General features: G+C 42.2%; 1 protein-coding gene across 5 annotated transcripts in view; it reads right to left on the reverse strand.

The window, feature by feature from the left end:
* LOC129816765 (inositol polyphosphate-4-phosphatase type I A-like) overlaps window positions 1-16,917 on the reverse strand; it is a 55,942-nt gene that overhangs the window by 26,004 nt on the left and 13,021 nt on the right. For all 5 annotated transcript variants that reach the window (XM_055871638.1, XM_055871636.1, XM_055871635.1 and 2 more), the window contains exons 2-3: window positions 8,360-8,671; window positions 8,176-8,220 (exon numbers count right to left, since the gene is read on the reverse strand). In XM_055871638.1, coding sequence (XP_055727613.1) covers window positions 8,176-8,220; window positions 8,360-8,465 — 151 coding nt within the window. In that variant the 5' untranslated portion in view covers window positions 8,466-8,671. The remainder of the gene's footprint in view (window positions 1-8,175; window positions 8,221-8,359; window positions 8,672-16,917) is intronic.

A 16,917-nucleotide genomic window follows, 5' to 3' on the forward strand; every position in this document is an offset into this window, starting at 1 on the left:
AGTTGTACTAAACTAATAAGGCATTTATAAGCTTTATTCTTCAAGAATCAATGGGTACTGTTCAGGGTTTCCATTTAACAGGCAACATTTTAATTGACCGGACATTTAAGAAATTTACCGGATCCATATGCATTGGGTGCGTAACCTGACTAGGGCGTCCGCCCACAGTGCTCAGAATGACATCAATCTAATTTAGAATATGGTAATTCCTATTAACAGAACATACAAGTCGAGGTTGCAATGATGTGCGGTCCTTCTTACCGAATTACCGAATTCTTATGTGCACTTTGAAAATGTTAGACTAAAATCAAATCAAACTTTACTTATCACATGCGCCGAATACAACAAGTGTATACCTGACCGTGAAATGCTTAACCAACAGTGCAGTTCAAGAAGAGTTAAGAAAATATTTCTCAAATAGACTAAAGTAAAAAATAATAATAAAAAGTAACAAAAAATAATAACAATAACGAGGCTATATATAGCGGGTACCGATACCGAGTCAGTGTGCGGGGGTACAGGTTAGTTGAGGTAATTTGTACATGTAGGTGGAGGTGAAGTGACTTTGCATAGATAATAAAGAGTGAGTAGCAGCAGTGTACAAAATGGAGGGGGTCAATGTAAATAGTCCGGTGGCGATTTGATTAATTGTTCAGCAGTCTTATGGCTTGGGGGTAGAAGCTGTTGAGGAGCCTTTTGGTCCTAGACTTGGCGTTCCGGGTACCGCTTGCCGTGTGGTAGCAGAGAAAACAGTCTATAACTGTTTTCGGTACCCGGAACGCCAAGTCCAGGACCAAAAGGCTCCTCAACAGCTTCTACCCCCAATCCATAAGACTGCTGAACAATTAATGGCAGTATGGATGGCAGTAAACTTGGCCCCAGTGATGTACTGGGCCGTACGCACTACCCTCTGTAGCGCCTTATGGTCAGATGCCGAGCAGTTGCCATACCAGGCGGTGATGCAACCGGTCAGGATGCTCTCGATGGTGCAGCTGTAGAACCTTTTGAGGATCTGGGGACCAATGCCAAATCTATTCAGTCTTGTGAGGGGGAAAAGGTTTTGTCGTGCCCTCTTCACGACTGACTTGGTATGTTTGGACCATGATAGTTCGTTGGTGATGTGGACACAAAGGAACTTGAAACTCTCGACCCGCTCCACTACAGCCCCGTCGATGTTAGTGGGGGCCTGTTCGGCCCGCCTTTTCCTGTAGTCCGCAATCAGCTCCTTTGTCTTGCTCACATTAAAATACGCCTCTGCTGTCTTCAACCAGGATCTCAGCGATCACTGCCTCATTGCCTGCGTGCGTAATGGGTCTGCGGTCAAACAACCACCCCTCATCAATATCAAATGCTCCCTAAAACATTTCAGCAAGCAGGCCTTTCTAATCGACCTGGCTCGGGTATCCTGGAAGGATATTGACCTCATCCCGTCAGTAGAGGATGCCTGGTTGCTCTTTAAAAATGCTTTCCTCGCCATCTTAAATAAGCATGCCCCATTCAAAAAATGTAGAACTAAGAACAGATATAGCCCTTGGTTGACTCCAGACTTGACTGCCCTTGACCAGCACAAAAACATCCTGTGGTGTTCTGCATTAGCATCGAATAGCCCCTGCGATATGCAACTTTTCAGGGAAGTCAGGAACCAATATACTCAGTCAGTTAGGAAAGCTAAGGCTAGCTATTTCAAACAGAAATTTGCATTCTGTAGCACTAATTCCAGAAAGTTTTGGGACACTGTAAAGTCCATGGAGAAAAGAGCACCTCCTTCCAGCTGCCCACTGGACTGAGGCTAGGAAACACTGTCACCACCGATAAATCTACGATAATCAATAATTTCAATAAGCATTTTCCTACGGCTGGCCAGGCTACCCCTACCCTGTCCTTCAGCTCAGCACCCCCTGCAGCAACTTGCCCAAGCCCCCCCCCCCCCCCCCCCCACTTCTCCTTCACCCAAATCCAGACAGCTGATGTTCTGAAAGAGCCTCAAAATCTGGATCCCTACAAATCAGCTGGGCTAGACAATCTGGACCCTCTCTTCTAAAATGATCAGCTGAAATTGTTGCAACCCCTTTTACTAGCCTGTTCAACCTCTCTTTCGTATGGTCTGAGATCCCCAAAGATTGGAAAGCTGCTGCGGTCATCCCCCTCTTCAAAGGGGGAGACACTCTAGACCCAAACTGTTATAGACCTATATCCATCCTGCCCTGCCTTCCCAAAATCTTTGAAAGCCAAGTTAACAAACAGATAACCGACCATTTCGAATCACACCGTACATTCTCCACTATGCGATCTGGTTTCCGAGCTGGTTACGGTTGCACCTCAGCCACGCTCAAGGTCCTAAACAATATCATAACCGCCAACGATAAAAGACAATACTGTGCAACCATCTTCATCAACCTGGCCAAGGCTTTTGATTCTGTCAATCACTGCATTCTTATCTGCAGACTCAACAGCATTGGTTTCTCAAATGACTGCCTCGCCTGGTTCACCAACTACTTCTCCGACAGAGTTCAGTGTGTCAAATCGGAGGGCCTGTTGTCCGGACCTCTGGCAGTCTCTATGGGGGTGCTACAGGGTTCAATTCTCAGGCCGATTCTTTCTCTGTATACATCAATGATGTCACTCTTGCTGCTGGTGATTCTCTGATCAACCTCTATGCAGACGACACCATTCTGTATACATCTGGCCCTTTTTTGGACATTGTGTTAACAAACCTCCAAATGAACTTCAATGCCATATAACACTCCTTCTGTGGCCTCCAACTGCTTTTAAATGCTAGTAAAACTAAATGCATGCTCTTCAACTGATTGCTGCCCGCACCCACCCGCCCGACTAGCATCACAACTCTGGATGGTCCTGACTTAGAATATGTGGACAACTACAAATCAAATCAAATCTTATTTGTCACATACACATGGTTAGCAGATGTTAATGCGAGTGTAGCGAAATGCTTGTGCTTCTAATTCCGACAATGCAGTAATAACCAACGAGTAATCTAACCTAACAATTCCACAACTACTACATTATACACACATAAGTGTAAAGGGATAAAGAATATGTACATAAAGATATATGAATGAGTGATGGTACAGAACGGCATAGGCAAGATGCAGTAGATGGTACAGTATATACATATGAGATGAGTAATGTAGGGTATATAAACATAAAGTGGCATAGTTTAAAGTGGCTAGTGTTACATGTATTACATAAAGATGGCAAGATGCAGTAGATGATATAAAGTACAGTATATACATATACATATGCATATGAGATGAGTAATGTAGGGTATGTAAACATTATATTAAGTGGCATTGTTTAAAGTGGCTAGTGATAAATTTTTACATACATTTCCATCAATTCCTATTATTAAAGTGGCTGGAGTTGAGTCAGTATGTTGGCAGCGGCCACTAAATGTTAGTGGTGGCTGTTTAACAGTCTGATGGCCTTGAGATAGAAGCTGTTTTTCAGTCTCTCGGTCCCTGCTTTGATGCACCTGTACTGACCTCGCCTTCTGGATGATAGCGGGGTGAACAGGCAGTGGCTCGGGTGGTTGTTGTCCTTGATGATCTTTATGGCCTTCCTGTGACATCGGGTGGTGTAGGTGTCCTGGAGGGCAGGTAGTTTGCCCCCGGTGATGCGTTGTGCAGACCTCACTACCCTCTGGAGAGCCTTACGGTTGTGGGCGGAGCAGTTGCCGTACCAGACAAATTTCTTCAGCCTCCTGAGGTTGAAGAGGTGCTGTTGCGCCTTCTTCACAACGCTGTCTGTGTGGGTGGACCAATTCAGTTTGTCCGTGATGTGTACGTCGAGGAACTTAAAACTTACTACCCTCTCCGCTTACTACCCTCTCTATGTGGATAGGGGGGTGCTCCCTCTGTTGTTTCCTGAAGTTCACAATCATCTCCTTTGTTTTGTTGACGTTGAGTGTGAGGTTATTTTCCTGACACCACACTCCGAGGTGTCACAAACACCTAGGTGTCTGGTTAGACTGTAAACTCTCCATCCAGACTCACACTAAGCATCTCCAATCCAAAATTAAATCTAGAATCGGCTTCGTATTTCACAAACAAAGCATCCTTCACTCATGCTGCCAAACACATCCTCGTAAACAAACTATCTTACCGATCCTTGACTTTGGCGATGTAATTTACAAAATAGCCTCCAACACTCTACTCAACAAACTGGATGTAGTCTATCACAGTGCCATCCGTTTTGTCACCAATGCCCCATATACTCCCCACCACTGCGACCTGTATGCTCTCGTTGGCTGGCCCTCACTATATATTCGTCGCCAAACCCACTGGCTTCAGGTCATCTGTAAGTCTTTGCTAGGTAAAGCCCCGCCTTATCTCAGCTCACTGGTCACCCTAGCAACACCCACCCGTAGCACACGCTCCAGCAGGTATATTTCACTGGTCATCCTCAAAGTCATCATCTGCACATCTATCACTCCAGTGTTAATGCTAAATTGTAATAATTTTTCCTATATGGCCTATTTATTGCCTTACCTCCCTGCTCTTCTACATTTGCACACACTGTACATAGATTTTTCTATTGTGTTATTGACTGTACGTTTGTTTATGTGTAACTCTGTGTTGTTGTTTTTGTCGCACTGCTTTGCTTTATCTTGGCCAGGTCGCAGTTGTAAATGAGAACTTCTTCTCAACTGGCCTACCTGGTTAAATAAAGGTGAAATAAAAAATTAAAACATTGAGGGAGAGGTTGTTGTGCTGGCACCACACTGCCAGTTCTCTGACCTCCTCCCTATAGGCCGTCTCATCGTTGTCGGTGATCAGGCCAACCACTGTTGTGTCGTCAGCAAACTTAATGATGGTGTTGGAGTCATGTTTGGCCACGCAGTCGTGGGTGAACAGGGAGTACAGGAGGGGACTAAGTACACACCCCTGAGGGGCCCCAGTGTTAAGGATCAGTGTGGCAGACATGTTGTTGCCTACTCTTACCACCTGGGGGTGGCCCGTCAGGAAGTCCAGGATCCAGTTGCAGAGGGAGGTGTTTAGTCCCAGAGTCCTTAGCTTAGTGATGAGCTTCATGATGAGCTTCATGATCAGCCTGTCAAAGCACTTCATGGCTACTGATGTGAGTGCTACGGGGTGGTAATCATTTAGGCAGGTTATCTTCGCTTCCTTGGGCACAGGGACTATGGTGGTCTGCTTGAAACATGTAGGTATTACAGACTCGGTCAGGGAGAGGATGAAAATGTCAATGAAGACACTTGACAGGTGGTCCGCACATGCTTTGAGTACACGTCCAGAAATCCGTCTGGCCCAGCGGCTTGTGAATGTTGACCTGTTTAAAGGTTTTGTTCACATTGGCTACCGAGAGCATTATCACACAGTCATCCAGAACAGCTGGAGCTCTTGTTCATGCTTCAGTGTTGCTTGCCTCGAAGCGAGCATAAAAGGCATTTAGCTCGTCTGGTAGGCTTGCGTCACTGGGCAGCTCGCATCTGGGGTTCCCTTTGTAGTCATTGATAGATCTCAAGCCCTGCCACATCTGACGAGCGTCAGAGCTGGTGTAGTAGGATTCAATCAATCCTGTATTGACACTTTGCTTGTTTGATGGTTCGTCTGAGGGCATAGCGGGATTTCTTATAAACTTCCGGATTAGTCTCCCGCTCCTTGAAAGCGGCAGCTCTAGCCTTTAGCTCAGGGCGGATGTTGCCTGTAATCCATGGCTTCTGGTTGGGATATGTACGAATGGTCACAGTGGGGATGACATCGTCGATGCACTTATTGATGAAGCGGATGACTGAGGTGGTGTACTCCTCAATGGCATTGGATGAATCTCGGAACATATTCCAGTCTGTGTTAGCAAAACAGTCCTGTAGTGTAGCATCTGTGTCATCTGACCAATTCCGTATTGAGCGAATCACTGGTACTTCTTGCTTTAGTTTTTGCTGGTAAGCATGAATCAGGAGGATAGAATTATGGTCAGATTTGCCAAATGGAGGGTGGGGGAGAGCTTTGTATGCATCTCTGTGTGTAGAGTAAAAGTGGTCTAGGATTTTTTTCCTCTGGTTGCACATGTGACATGCTGGTAAAAATTTGGTAAAACTGATATAAGTTTGCCTGCATTAAAGTCCCCGGCCACTAGGAGAGCTGCTTCTGGGAGAGCATTTTCTTCTTTGCTTATGGCCTTATAGCGTTGGTTGAGAGCGGTCTTAGTGCCAGCTTCGTTCTGTGGTGATAAATAGACGGCTACAAATAATATAGATGAGACTCTCTTGGTAGATAGTGTGGTTGTCACGGCCGTTGCTGGAAGAAGACCAAAATGCAGCGTTGTGAGCGTACATTTCCTTTTTATTTAAAATGTCGCCAACAAAACAACAAACGAAGAAAACAACCGTGAAGCTTACAGGGCTAAGTGCCACTAACAAAGATAACTACCCACACTGAAAGGAGGGAAAAAGGGCTACCTAAGTATGATTCCCAATCAGAGACAACGATAGACAGCTGTCCCTGATTGAGAACCATACCCAGCCAAAACATAGAAATAAAGAAACATAGAAAACAAAACATAGAATTCCCACCCCACATCACACCCTGACCTAAACAAATAGAGAAATAAAACGGCTGTCTAAGGTCAGGGCGTGACAGTGGTCTACAGCTTATCATAAGGTACCTCAGGCGAGCAATACCTCAAGACTTATTTAATATTAGACATCGCACACCAGCTGTTATGACAAATAGACACACACCCCCACACCTTGTCTAATCAGATTCTAATTCTCTGTTCTGCCGGTGTATGGAAAATCCCGCCAGCTCTATATTATCCGTATCGTCGTTCAGCCACGTCTCGGTGAAACATAAAATATTACAGTTTTTAATGTCCCGTAGGATAATCTTAATCGTACGTCATTAATTTTATTTTCCAGTGATTGCACGTTAGCAAGAAGAACGAATGGCAGTGGGAGTTTACTCTTGGGCAGCCCGATCCGCGGCCCTTTTTCCTGCATCTTTTCTTCAAGCAAATGATGGGGATCTGGGTCTGTTCCAGTGAAAGCAGGATATCCTTCTCGTTGGACTCTTTAAAGGAAAAAGTTTGTTCCAGTCCGCGGTGAGTAATCGCTGTTCTGATGTCCAGAAGTTATTTTCAGTCATAAGAGAAGGTAGCAGCAACATTATGTACACAATAAGTAAAAAAATAAGTTACAAAAAACTCAAAAAACAAACAAAATAGCACAATTGGTTGGGATAATGTAAAACCTCAGCCATGTTCTTCGGCGCCACACTTACTTTATCTCAGCCAACAACATGTGTAACAAACAGCAAAATCACTAGCCTATGTCAACCTACTATAGTAGAAAAGTTTAGGCTACTTATTCTATTGATCAGCTTGTCGAGAAAGATATTGTTTATTCCAAACTCTGGGACAGATTCATAATTCATACAACCAGTTGGCCTAGCAAAAGTCTGATGTAACAGATGAGAACGTTTAGCTTAAAATGTTGCTAAACTATTATTTCTTCACATTATAAGCGATGTGCACAAGGCAGTAGGCTACGCGCGGGTGTTCATTCCATAATGCAATAAGCAGCAACACACTGTTGTCAAAAGGGCACTGCACATTCGAGTGGTTTCATGTGACAGAGCTGAAAATATCAGTTACAAATTTAGAAAGAGAGGAGATCTAAATGGCTACTTTGAAGAAAGTTAAGACATGCCTCATAATATGTATTAAAACATTCAGGCCTCTTTCTAGAGCGCCGACTTTCCTACCTGAAGATCACTGACATCACGATTTGACCTTGTATTTTTCAGAGTTTACAGTTGTCTTGAAAGCACCACAAGATGTTGCAGCAGCAGCTCTTGCTCTGTCTGACAGCGTGTGATAAATAAGATAGCCTACATAACAAATATACTGTACACGCGCCAATTTAATTCCATTAAATCATGCAAATTAACCTATAGACCGATAAGCATGACCAGTCAAATGTATTTCCATCGACTGGTATTTCCATCAATGAATAGGCTAAAAAGCATAATTTCGTAATGGGACCCTGACAATTGACCAGCGGCAATTTTATTTATGGGCTTTTCAATTTTTTTAACTGGACAAAAGCCGGCTATTAACCGCTAACAGAAACCCTGGTACTGTTCTAAATATCAAAGACAATTGAACCAGAGTGAGAAGGATTTCAGCAACATCACTCACCCAGGCTGAACTCCAGCACTGGCTCATCTGGGTCCTGACTGTTACCTACAAGAACACAAGATATTTATATATATTTTTTACAACTACAGCGACAAAAAAGGCAAGTTTATGCGCATACTTATTTTCAGTGGGCAAACATACAGGAATACTGTTACTACGGTAACTATGGTAACATGGCCCTTACCTGCCAGAGTCAGCCCCATTATCTCAGCCGAGAGGTCAAAGGTGTTAGCCCGGTACACGGACCATGGCCGGTGACGCGGGCTAGCCTTCCCCTTCCCCGACATCATGGCTGGGGGTTAAGGGTCAGGGGGTAAGGGAGGTTGGAGAATGGGATTTTGGGTAAGGAGTGGAGGGGTGGAGGGGGTTAAGAACAAATACCACACGTCCTCCTCACACACACACACACTCTCTGCAGATCAGATCCCTATGTGTGTTTTGGAAGGATCCTTTCCTGTGTGATTATCTCTTCAGTCTCTGGACTCTTAGTGTGGAGCTGGAGGAGAGAGAGAGAGAATGACAACAAAGGTATTAGCCACGTCAACATAGAAAGTGAATAGATGGAGTGGACACTTCACCTGATCTTTATTTGACATCTATATTACCCTTCTCAGTTGAATTAATCAGGTATTGTTACGCTGGTGATGCACATACACTGTAGCTAAGGAGTGTCATGAATAGAACAATGGCAATGCAACACAGCTGCATCTCCTATGTGCTATTCTAGTCAATTCTACATCTACATATGTCAGGTCCATAAATGTTGGCACTCTTGATAAAGATTAACAAAAAAGACAGTATAAAATAAGCTATATTGCATGCTCTATATTATTTTATACTAATACAATTGCTCAGAGAACAAGTAATTTAAAAAAAACATCTAGGGCTCCAGGACCAGTGGAAGCAAAATAGCCCCACAACATAAAATATCCACCACCATATTTTGAGGTACTTTTCTACATACAGTTGAAGTCGGAAGTTTACATACACTTAGGTTGGAGTCATTAAAACACGTTTTTCAACCACTCCACAAATTTCTTGTTAACAAACTTTAGTTTTAGCAAGTCAGTTAGGACATCTACTTTGTGCATTACACAAGTCATTTTTCCAACAATTGTTTACAGACAGATTATTTCACTTATCATTCACTGTATCACAATTCCAGTGGGACAGAAGTTGACATACACTAAGTTGACTGTGCCTTTAAACAGCTTGGAAAATTCCAGAAAATTATGTCATGGCTTTAGAAGCTTCTGATAGGCTAATTGACATAATTTGAGTCAATTGGAGGTGTATCTGTGGATGTATTTCAAGGCCTACCTTCAAACTCAGTGCCTCTTTGCTTGATATCATTGGAAAATCAAAAGAAATCAGCCAAGTCCTCAGAAAAGAAATTGTAGACCTCCACAAGTCTGGTTCAAACGCCTGAAGGTACAACGTTCATCTGTACAAACAATAGTACGCAAGAATAAACACAATGGAACCATGCAGCCGTCATACCGCTCAGGAAGGAGAGGTGTTCTGTCTCCTAAAGATGAACATAGTTTGGTGCGAAAAGTGCAAATCAATCCCAGAACAACAGCAAAGGACCTTGTGAAGATGCTGGAGGAAACAGGTACAAAAGTATCTATATCCACAGTAAAACGAGTCCTATATCGATGTAACTGAAAGGCCGCTCAGCAAGGAAGAAGCCACTGCTCCAAAACCTAATCCAAGTGCGAATGCCGTTTATCAAACTCCACACATACCAGTGGTGGATTTAGCGTTGAAAAACGGAAGCATAAGCAGAAAGCTTTGAGACATCTACGATAAAATATGGTGGTGCATCTTTGATGTTATGGGGCTATTTTGCTTCCACTGGTCATGTTAAGGTAAACAGCATCATTAACTTTACTCAGTACGAGGACATTTTAGCCAAAAACCTGTTTGCCTCTGCCAGGAGGCTGACACTTGGCCGCAACTGGATCTTTCAGCAAGACAATAACCCCACGCATGAATTAAAATCCACAAAGAAATGCTTAATTGACCACAAAATGTCATTTTGCAATGGCATTTCAGTTACAGGACTTGAACCCCATTGAAAACCTGTGGTTTTAATTGAAGAGGAAGTCCATAAGAGCAGACGAAGGATATCAAGGATCTGGGAAGATTCTGTACGGAGGTAAAGTATAAGATCCCTCCCGTCGTGTTATCCAGTCTCATAAAATATTGTAGGAAAAGGCTCAGTGTCATTATCCTCAGAAGGTAACGGTGCTAGAGTATTGAAAACAGGGGTGCCAATAATTTTGACCCCTATCTTTTTGAGATCTTTTTTATTACTTGTTTAACAAAATATTGTTCTCTGAGCAATTGTATTAGTATAAAATAGTATAATGTCAATTTTTTTTGAGCATACAATATAGCTCAGTATTTGTATAATTTTGTCAGCTGGGGTATAATTTATTTATGCAAATACTGAGTTATACACTGAGTGTACAAAACATTAGGAACACCTGCTCTTTCCATGACAGACTGACCAGGTGAATCCAGGTGAAAGCTATGATCCCCTATTGACGTCACCTGTTAAATCCACTTCAATCAGTATAGATAAAGGGGAGGAGACAGGTTAAAAAAAATGTAAGCCTTGAGACAGGGATTGTGTATGTGTGACATTCAGAGGGTAAATGGGCAAGACAAAATATTGATGAGCATTTGAACGGGGTATGATAGTACTGTAGGTGCCAGGCGCACTGGTTTGAGTGTGTCAAGTGTTGCAACACTGCTGGGTTTTTCACGCCCAACAGTTTACCATGTGTATCAAGAATGGTCCACCACCCAAAAGACTTCCAGCCAACTTGACACAACTGTGGGAAGCATTGGAGTCAACATGTGATAGCATCCCTAAGGAATGCTTTCGACACCTTGTACAGTCCATGCCCCAACAAATTGAGGCTGTTCTGAGGGCTATAAAAAGTATTTTTTGCTAATCTTTATCAAGGGTGCCAATAATTATATGGACCTGACTGTACTTGCCTTCAAGTAGTCTTACATCTATACTTTAAAGTTGACTTTTCAGTTGGTGCTCCTCTATAATTCATCGTTCCTGTTCCTAACAACACATTGAAATATTCAACAGCTCGGAGACGGGGATGAAAACCGAGAACTTCCACTTTCATGAACTGATGGGAGAGTTGAGTGTGATCCGGAAAACGCCAAGCTCCAGAGCCCGGGGGGACAGCGAATGTGTGTGAAGTTCTAGGAATCTTTGGATATTCCAAAAGGAAAGCATCTGACAACAGTGAGTGAATGGTGGAAGATGAGGTACACCGTGATGGATAATCTGTGCACAGTGGCAACTGATTTTTATTCAATTTAATTCAAATCAAATCAAAGGGCTCTATTGGCATGGGAAACGTGTTAACATTAAAAAGCAAGTGGAATAAATAATAAACAAAAGTGAAATAAACAATCAGAAATTAACAGTAAACATTACTCACAACATTTTTTTGAGATATTTCAAATGTTATATTACGGCTATGTACAGTGTTGTAACAATGTGAAAATTGTTGTGGTACAAAAGGGAAAATAAATAGACAGATAAATAGAGTTTGGATTCACAATGGTGTTTGTGCTTCACTGGTTGCCCATTTCTTGTAGCAACAGGTCACAAATATTCCTGATTTGATGGCACACATTGGTATTTCACCTAATAGATACTGGAGTTCATCAAAATGTGATTTATTTTAGAATTCTTTGTGGGTCTATGTAATCTGAGGGAAATATGTGTCTCTAATATGGTCATACATTTGTCAGGAGGTTAGGAAGTGTATCTCAGTTTCCACCTCATTTTGTGGGCAGTGGGCACATAGCCTGTCTTCTCTAGAGAGCCAGCCTGTCTTCTCTAGAGAGCCAGCCTGTCTTCTCTCGAGAGCCAGCCTGTCTTCTCTCGAGAGCCAGGTCTGTACATAGTCAAAGCTTTCCTTAATATTGGGTCAGTCACAGTGGTCAGGTATTCTGCCATTCTGCCATGTGGAATGTGACTTGGCCCTAAACAGAGAGTACACAGTGGTCAGGTATTCTGCCACTGTGTACTCTCTGTTTAGGGCCAAGTCACATTCCAGTTTGCTTTGTTTTTGGTTAATTCTTTCCAATGTGTCAAGTAATTATCTTTTTGTTTTCCCATGATTTGGTTGGGTCTAATTGAGTTGCTGTCCTGGGGCTCTGTAGGGTCTGTTTGTGTTTGTGAACAGAGCCCCAGGACCAGCTTTCTGAGTCGATTATTCTCTAGGTTCATCTCTCTGTAGTTGATTGCTTTGTTATGGAAGGTTTGGGAATCGCTTCCTTTTAAGTGTTTGTAGAATTTAACAGCTCTTTTCTGGATTTTGATAATTAGTGGGTATCGTCCTAATTTTGCTCTGCATGCATTATTTGGTGTTTTACGTGTTTTTGCAGAATTCTGCATGCTGTCTCAATTTGGTGTTTGTCCCATTTAGTGAATTCTTAGTTGGTGAGTGGACCCCAGACCTCACAATCGTAGAAGTCAATAGATTCTATAACTGATGCAAGTATTTTTAGCCAGATCCTAATTGGGAAGTCGAATTTTATGTTCCGTTTGATGGCGGAAAAGGCCCTTCATGCCTTGTCTCTCAAATCGTTCACAGCTTTGTGGAAGTTACCTGTAGTGCTGATGTTTAGGCCGAGTTAGGTATAGTTTGTGTGCTCTAGGAGAACGGTGTCTAGATGGAATTTGTATTGTGGTCCTGGCAACTGGGCCTTTTTTGAAACACCATTATTTTTGTCTTACTGAGATTTACTGTCAGGGCTCAGGTCTGACAGAATCTGTGCAGAAGATCTAGGTACTGCTGTAGAACCTCCTTGGTTCGGGACAGAAGCAAACAGTAGACATTTGACTTCAGATTTTAGTTGGGTGAGGCCAGCTGTTGCAGACGGTTCTAGTGCCCTCGCCAATTCGATTATATATATGTTGAAGAGGGTGGAGCTCAAGCTGCATCCCTGTCTCACCCTATGGCCCTGAGGAAAGAAATCGGTGTTTTTTTATTGCCAATTTTAACCACATGTTGTTTGAGTACATGGATTTTATAATGTTGTATGTTTTTCCACCGATACCACTTTCCATCAAATTCTATAGCAGACCCTTCTGCCAAATTGAGTCAAAAGCTTTTTTGAAATCAAAAAAGCATTGGCTTTATTTGTTTTTGCGAATTAGGGTCTGCAGGAAGAATACGTGGTCTGTCGTACAGTAATTTGGTAAAAAGGGAATTTGAAATTTGCTCAGGACATTTTTTCAGGAATTTTTTTTATTGAGGAAGTGTGGAGTCTGCTGTTGATGATTATGCAGAAGGTTTTCCCAAGGTTGCTGTTGGTGCATATTTTTAAAGTCTTATTTTCAATGACAGCTTAGGAACGGTGGGTTAACTGCCTTGTTCAGGGGCAGAACAACAGATTTTTACCTTGTCAGCTCGGGGATTCGATCTTGCAACCTTTCGGTTATTAGTCCAATGCTCTAACCACTAGGCTACCTGCCGACTATCCCACAGTAGTTATTGGGGTCGAATTTGTCTCTACTTTTGTGGATTGTGGTGATTAGTCCTTGGTTCCAAATATTGGGGGGAGATGCCAGAGCTGAGGATGATGTTAAAGAGTTTAAGTTTTGCCAATTGAAATTTGTGGTCTGTATATTTTATCATTCATTTAGGATACCATCAACGCCACAGGCGTTGAGTGTAATTGGAGAATCCAGTGGGTTCTGGCTGTCTTTAATAGTTGATTCTAAGATTTGTAACTGATCATGTATATGTTTTTGCTGTTTGTTCTTTGGTATAGGGCCAAAAGGAATGTTGAAATGGTTTATCTATACATCTCCATTTTGGATAGATACTGTAGCTCTAAAGTGTGTTCCAATTTTCCCAGAAGTGTTTAGATTTGATGGATTCTTCAAATACATTGGGCTGTTTTCTGACGTGCTGTTATTTCTATACTGTTTTAGTGTTTCACCATAGTGAAGGCTCAGGTTTTCTTGGTTGGATGGGTTTCTCAATTCTCTTTCTTAGGTTTTTGCATTCTTCATCAAACCAAGTTGTCTAAAATGGATTTAATTTGTTGTTGCCAATTGTTTTTGGTAGATTTCTACACCATCCTCCTTCCATCTATAGCATTTTTGAATAGTAGGCAGTTATTTCGAGCTTTGGTTTCGCATGATTCAGTATTGCACTGTTCAGTAGACGGAGATTTTGCTGGGATCTGATAGGGGTGTCAGTGTGCTGACTGAGAATGCTGTCGTGTCTTTGGCATCATTAAACTGAAGACGTATTTATCAAATAACTCTCTGTAATTATTATTACGTGATTAAACTGATTAATCATGTAACTGTAATTAACTAGGAAGTCGGGGCACCAAGGAAAATATTCCGATTATAAAGTTATTATTTTCCTAATATAACTTTCAGATATTTGAATATCTGATCACTTAGTCTTCAAATTAATTAATTATTTATCTCATGTTATTCTCATTCCAAACGTCGTAAATTGCTGGTTATCTGCACGAACCCAGTCTTCACTATGTCATCCATACATCAATTGTCTTAAAATATTTATTTACTAACTAAGTCATTTGCAGAAATGCATAAACAAACAGTAGATAGTTACAAGGAAATGATAACAGAGTTTCCCTAGTGGGATAAACCGGTATCGCAGCTTGGTGGACAAAAAGGGAAGTGGGGGTCAACTGAGATGAGACACTACAAAGTTGATAATTATAACAATTGAAATGCTAATCCTTTGCACATGAACGCTCACTCAGGAATAATTGCAATCAATATATATATTTACGCTTAGTGTGTCGTCGGGATCTCTGTTGAAAAGTTAGTTTCTGTTGGAGAGTTTGTCTGCCCTCTCTCTGTCTCTGTCGTGATTAGAATGGATAGTTCAGAGTGACATTCATTCATGTCATTATAGAATAGGTGTTTCGGCAGTTGTCGGTCTTCGTGATCAATGATACCGAATTCCTAGCTGCAGACTAGTAATTACTATCAAAGACTTGTTTTTATTCTGTCGGTATCGATAGTCTAAGAGTTTAACCACGTGGTATGGTTAAAAGATTCAGCCATCTACTCAAACCTTAGCTTATACTCAGGTTTATGGTCTCCTCTCAAACCTTGGCCCTCTCGTTATCAAGGTAAGCTGGTCTCCAACCTTTAGCCATCTCGTAATTGAGGGAAGCTCGGTCTGGTGATAGAAAACGCGGGTGGGGGTTTTATTCGGAAGAGCAGCAAAGGGCCTGTCCCAGGATGCCCAACCATAACTGTGCTCATGGGCGATCCTCTGATTTAGTTAAACTCCAAAGGGAATTGGAGTTTCCTTCATTAAACAGTCCAAAATCACATTACACAATTTCACAAACAGTATCATCCTCACTCATTCATCTTATACAACAATTAGATGTAAGCCTCATAACTGAGGCTATTATATAAACAGCCTTATGGAATTGTGGCCGTATTGTCTCCCATGAGTTTCACAAAATTGTACCAAACGGACCAGTTCGTAGCTGGATTCTTCACCGATCTTTTATACCTTCTCCAGAACATAAATGTTGTTCGGACCTCAAGTTCTGTGAGGTGGAAGAAATTCCTTTGTTCTCTCCATGAAAACTCACTCTCTCTATACTGTGGCCATGAGGAGATAATCTCCTCCAGGAATTTACGACCTGAGGTCGCAGCAGCCTGAGTGTAGGAGACAGAGAGAGGGGAATGTGCTCGCTGTACCCAAAGAGGGCAACGTCATGACAATGCTCTGAGAGACTCTGGGTTGAGGTCGGTGATAAAAGTAATCTACAGTGTTACTGCCAAGGGATGAGCTGTAGGTGTACCTACCGTAGTAGTCCCCTCGAAGCCTACCATTGACTAGGTACAGACACAGTGTGCGACTGTCTGCAAAAAGTGTTAACATATGCAGTGGGCAGAGGCTGAGTTAGGGGGAAAGTAAATCAACACTTCATCTTTTGTGTCAAAGAAATAATGGTGCTTGTCTAATTCTTATTATTTTGCCCAGCAATAGTTTACAGACAAAGATAGCACACACGACGCACACATGCATGCATGAACACACACACACACACACACACACACACACACACACACACACACACACACACACACACACACACACACACTTTTCCCCTAAATCAGCCTCTCCCCACTGCATATGTTAGTATTTTTTTGTGGGATCTCCACCGAATAAGGTAAATCTGCCTTCAGTTTTTGAATAACCTAAAGAACTCCCTGCATCTTGATTCCATTGTGCCGCTGGTCAGTTTAGGAGTCTAATATTGAATTTGTTAAATGAGAAATTCATCTATTTTGATTAACTGTGCAAACGTATTGTGATGGGGGAGGGGGGGGGGGGGTTGAATTTGTTGTCTTCAGGGCACCATTGAAAATGAGACCCTGGTCTCTCCCATGATCAAATAAAATAAATAAATAACACACACACACACACATCCCAGTTTACATGGTCCTAGCCAGGGAGAACACATGCTACACACAGCATAAAAAGCAGGCCAAGCTCCCAGAATCCTTTGCTTAATTGCTCCATCCTCCCTCTCGGCATTAGCCCTGTTTCAAAAGATAGGATGGTTCCTGGAAGTAATAACAGATCATCTGACTGGATAGATGAAAGAAAGTGGACACTGCTTTCACTTCTTGTTTACCACCAGATCAGTGAGTACTTCAAGGAAAGGTGTCTTTTT

This window comes from Salvelinus fontinalis, chromosome 19, assembly GCF_029448725.1.
Source record: "Salvelinus fontinalis isolate EN_2023a chromosome 19, ASM2944872v1, whole genome shotgun sequence".
Taxonomy (NCBI): domain Eukaryota; kingdom Metazoa; phylum Chordata; class Actinopteri; order Salmoniformes; family Salmonidae; genus Salvelinus; species Salvelinus fontinalis.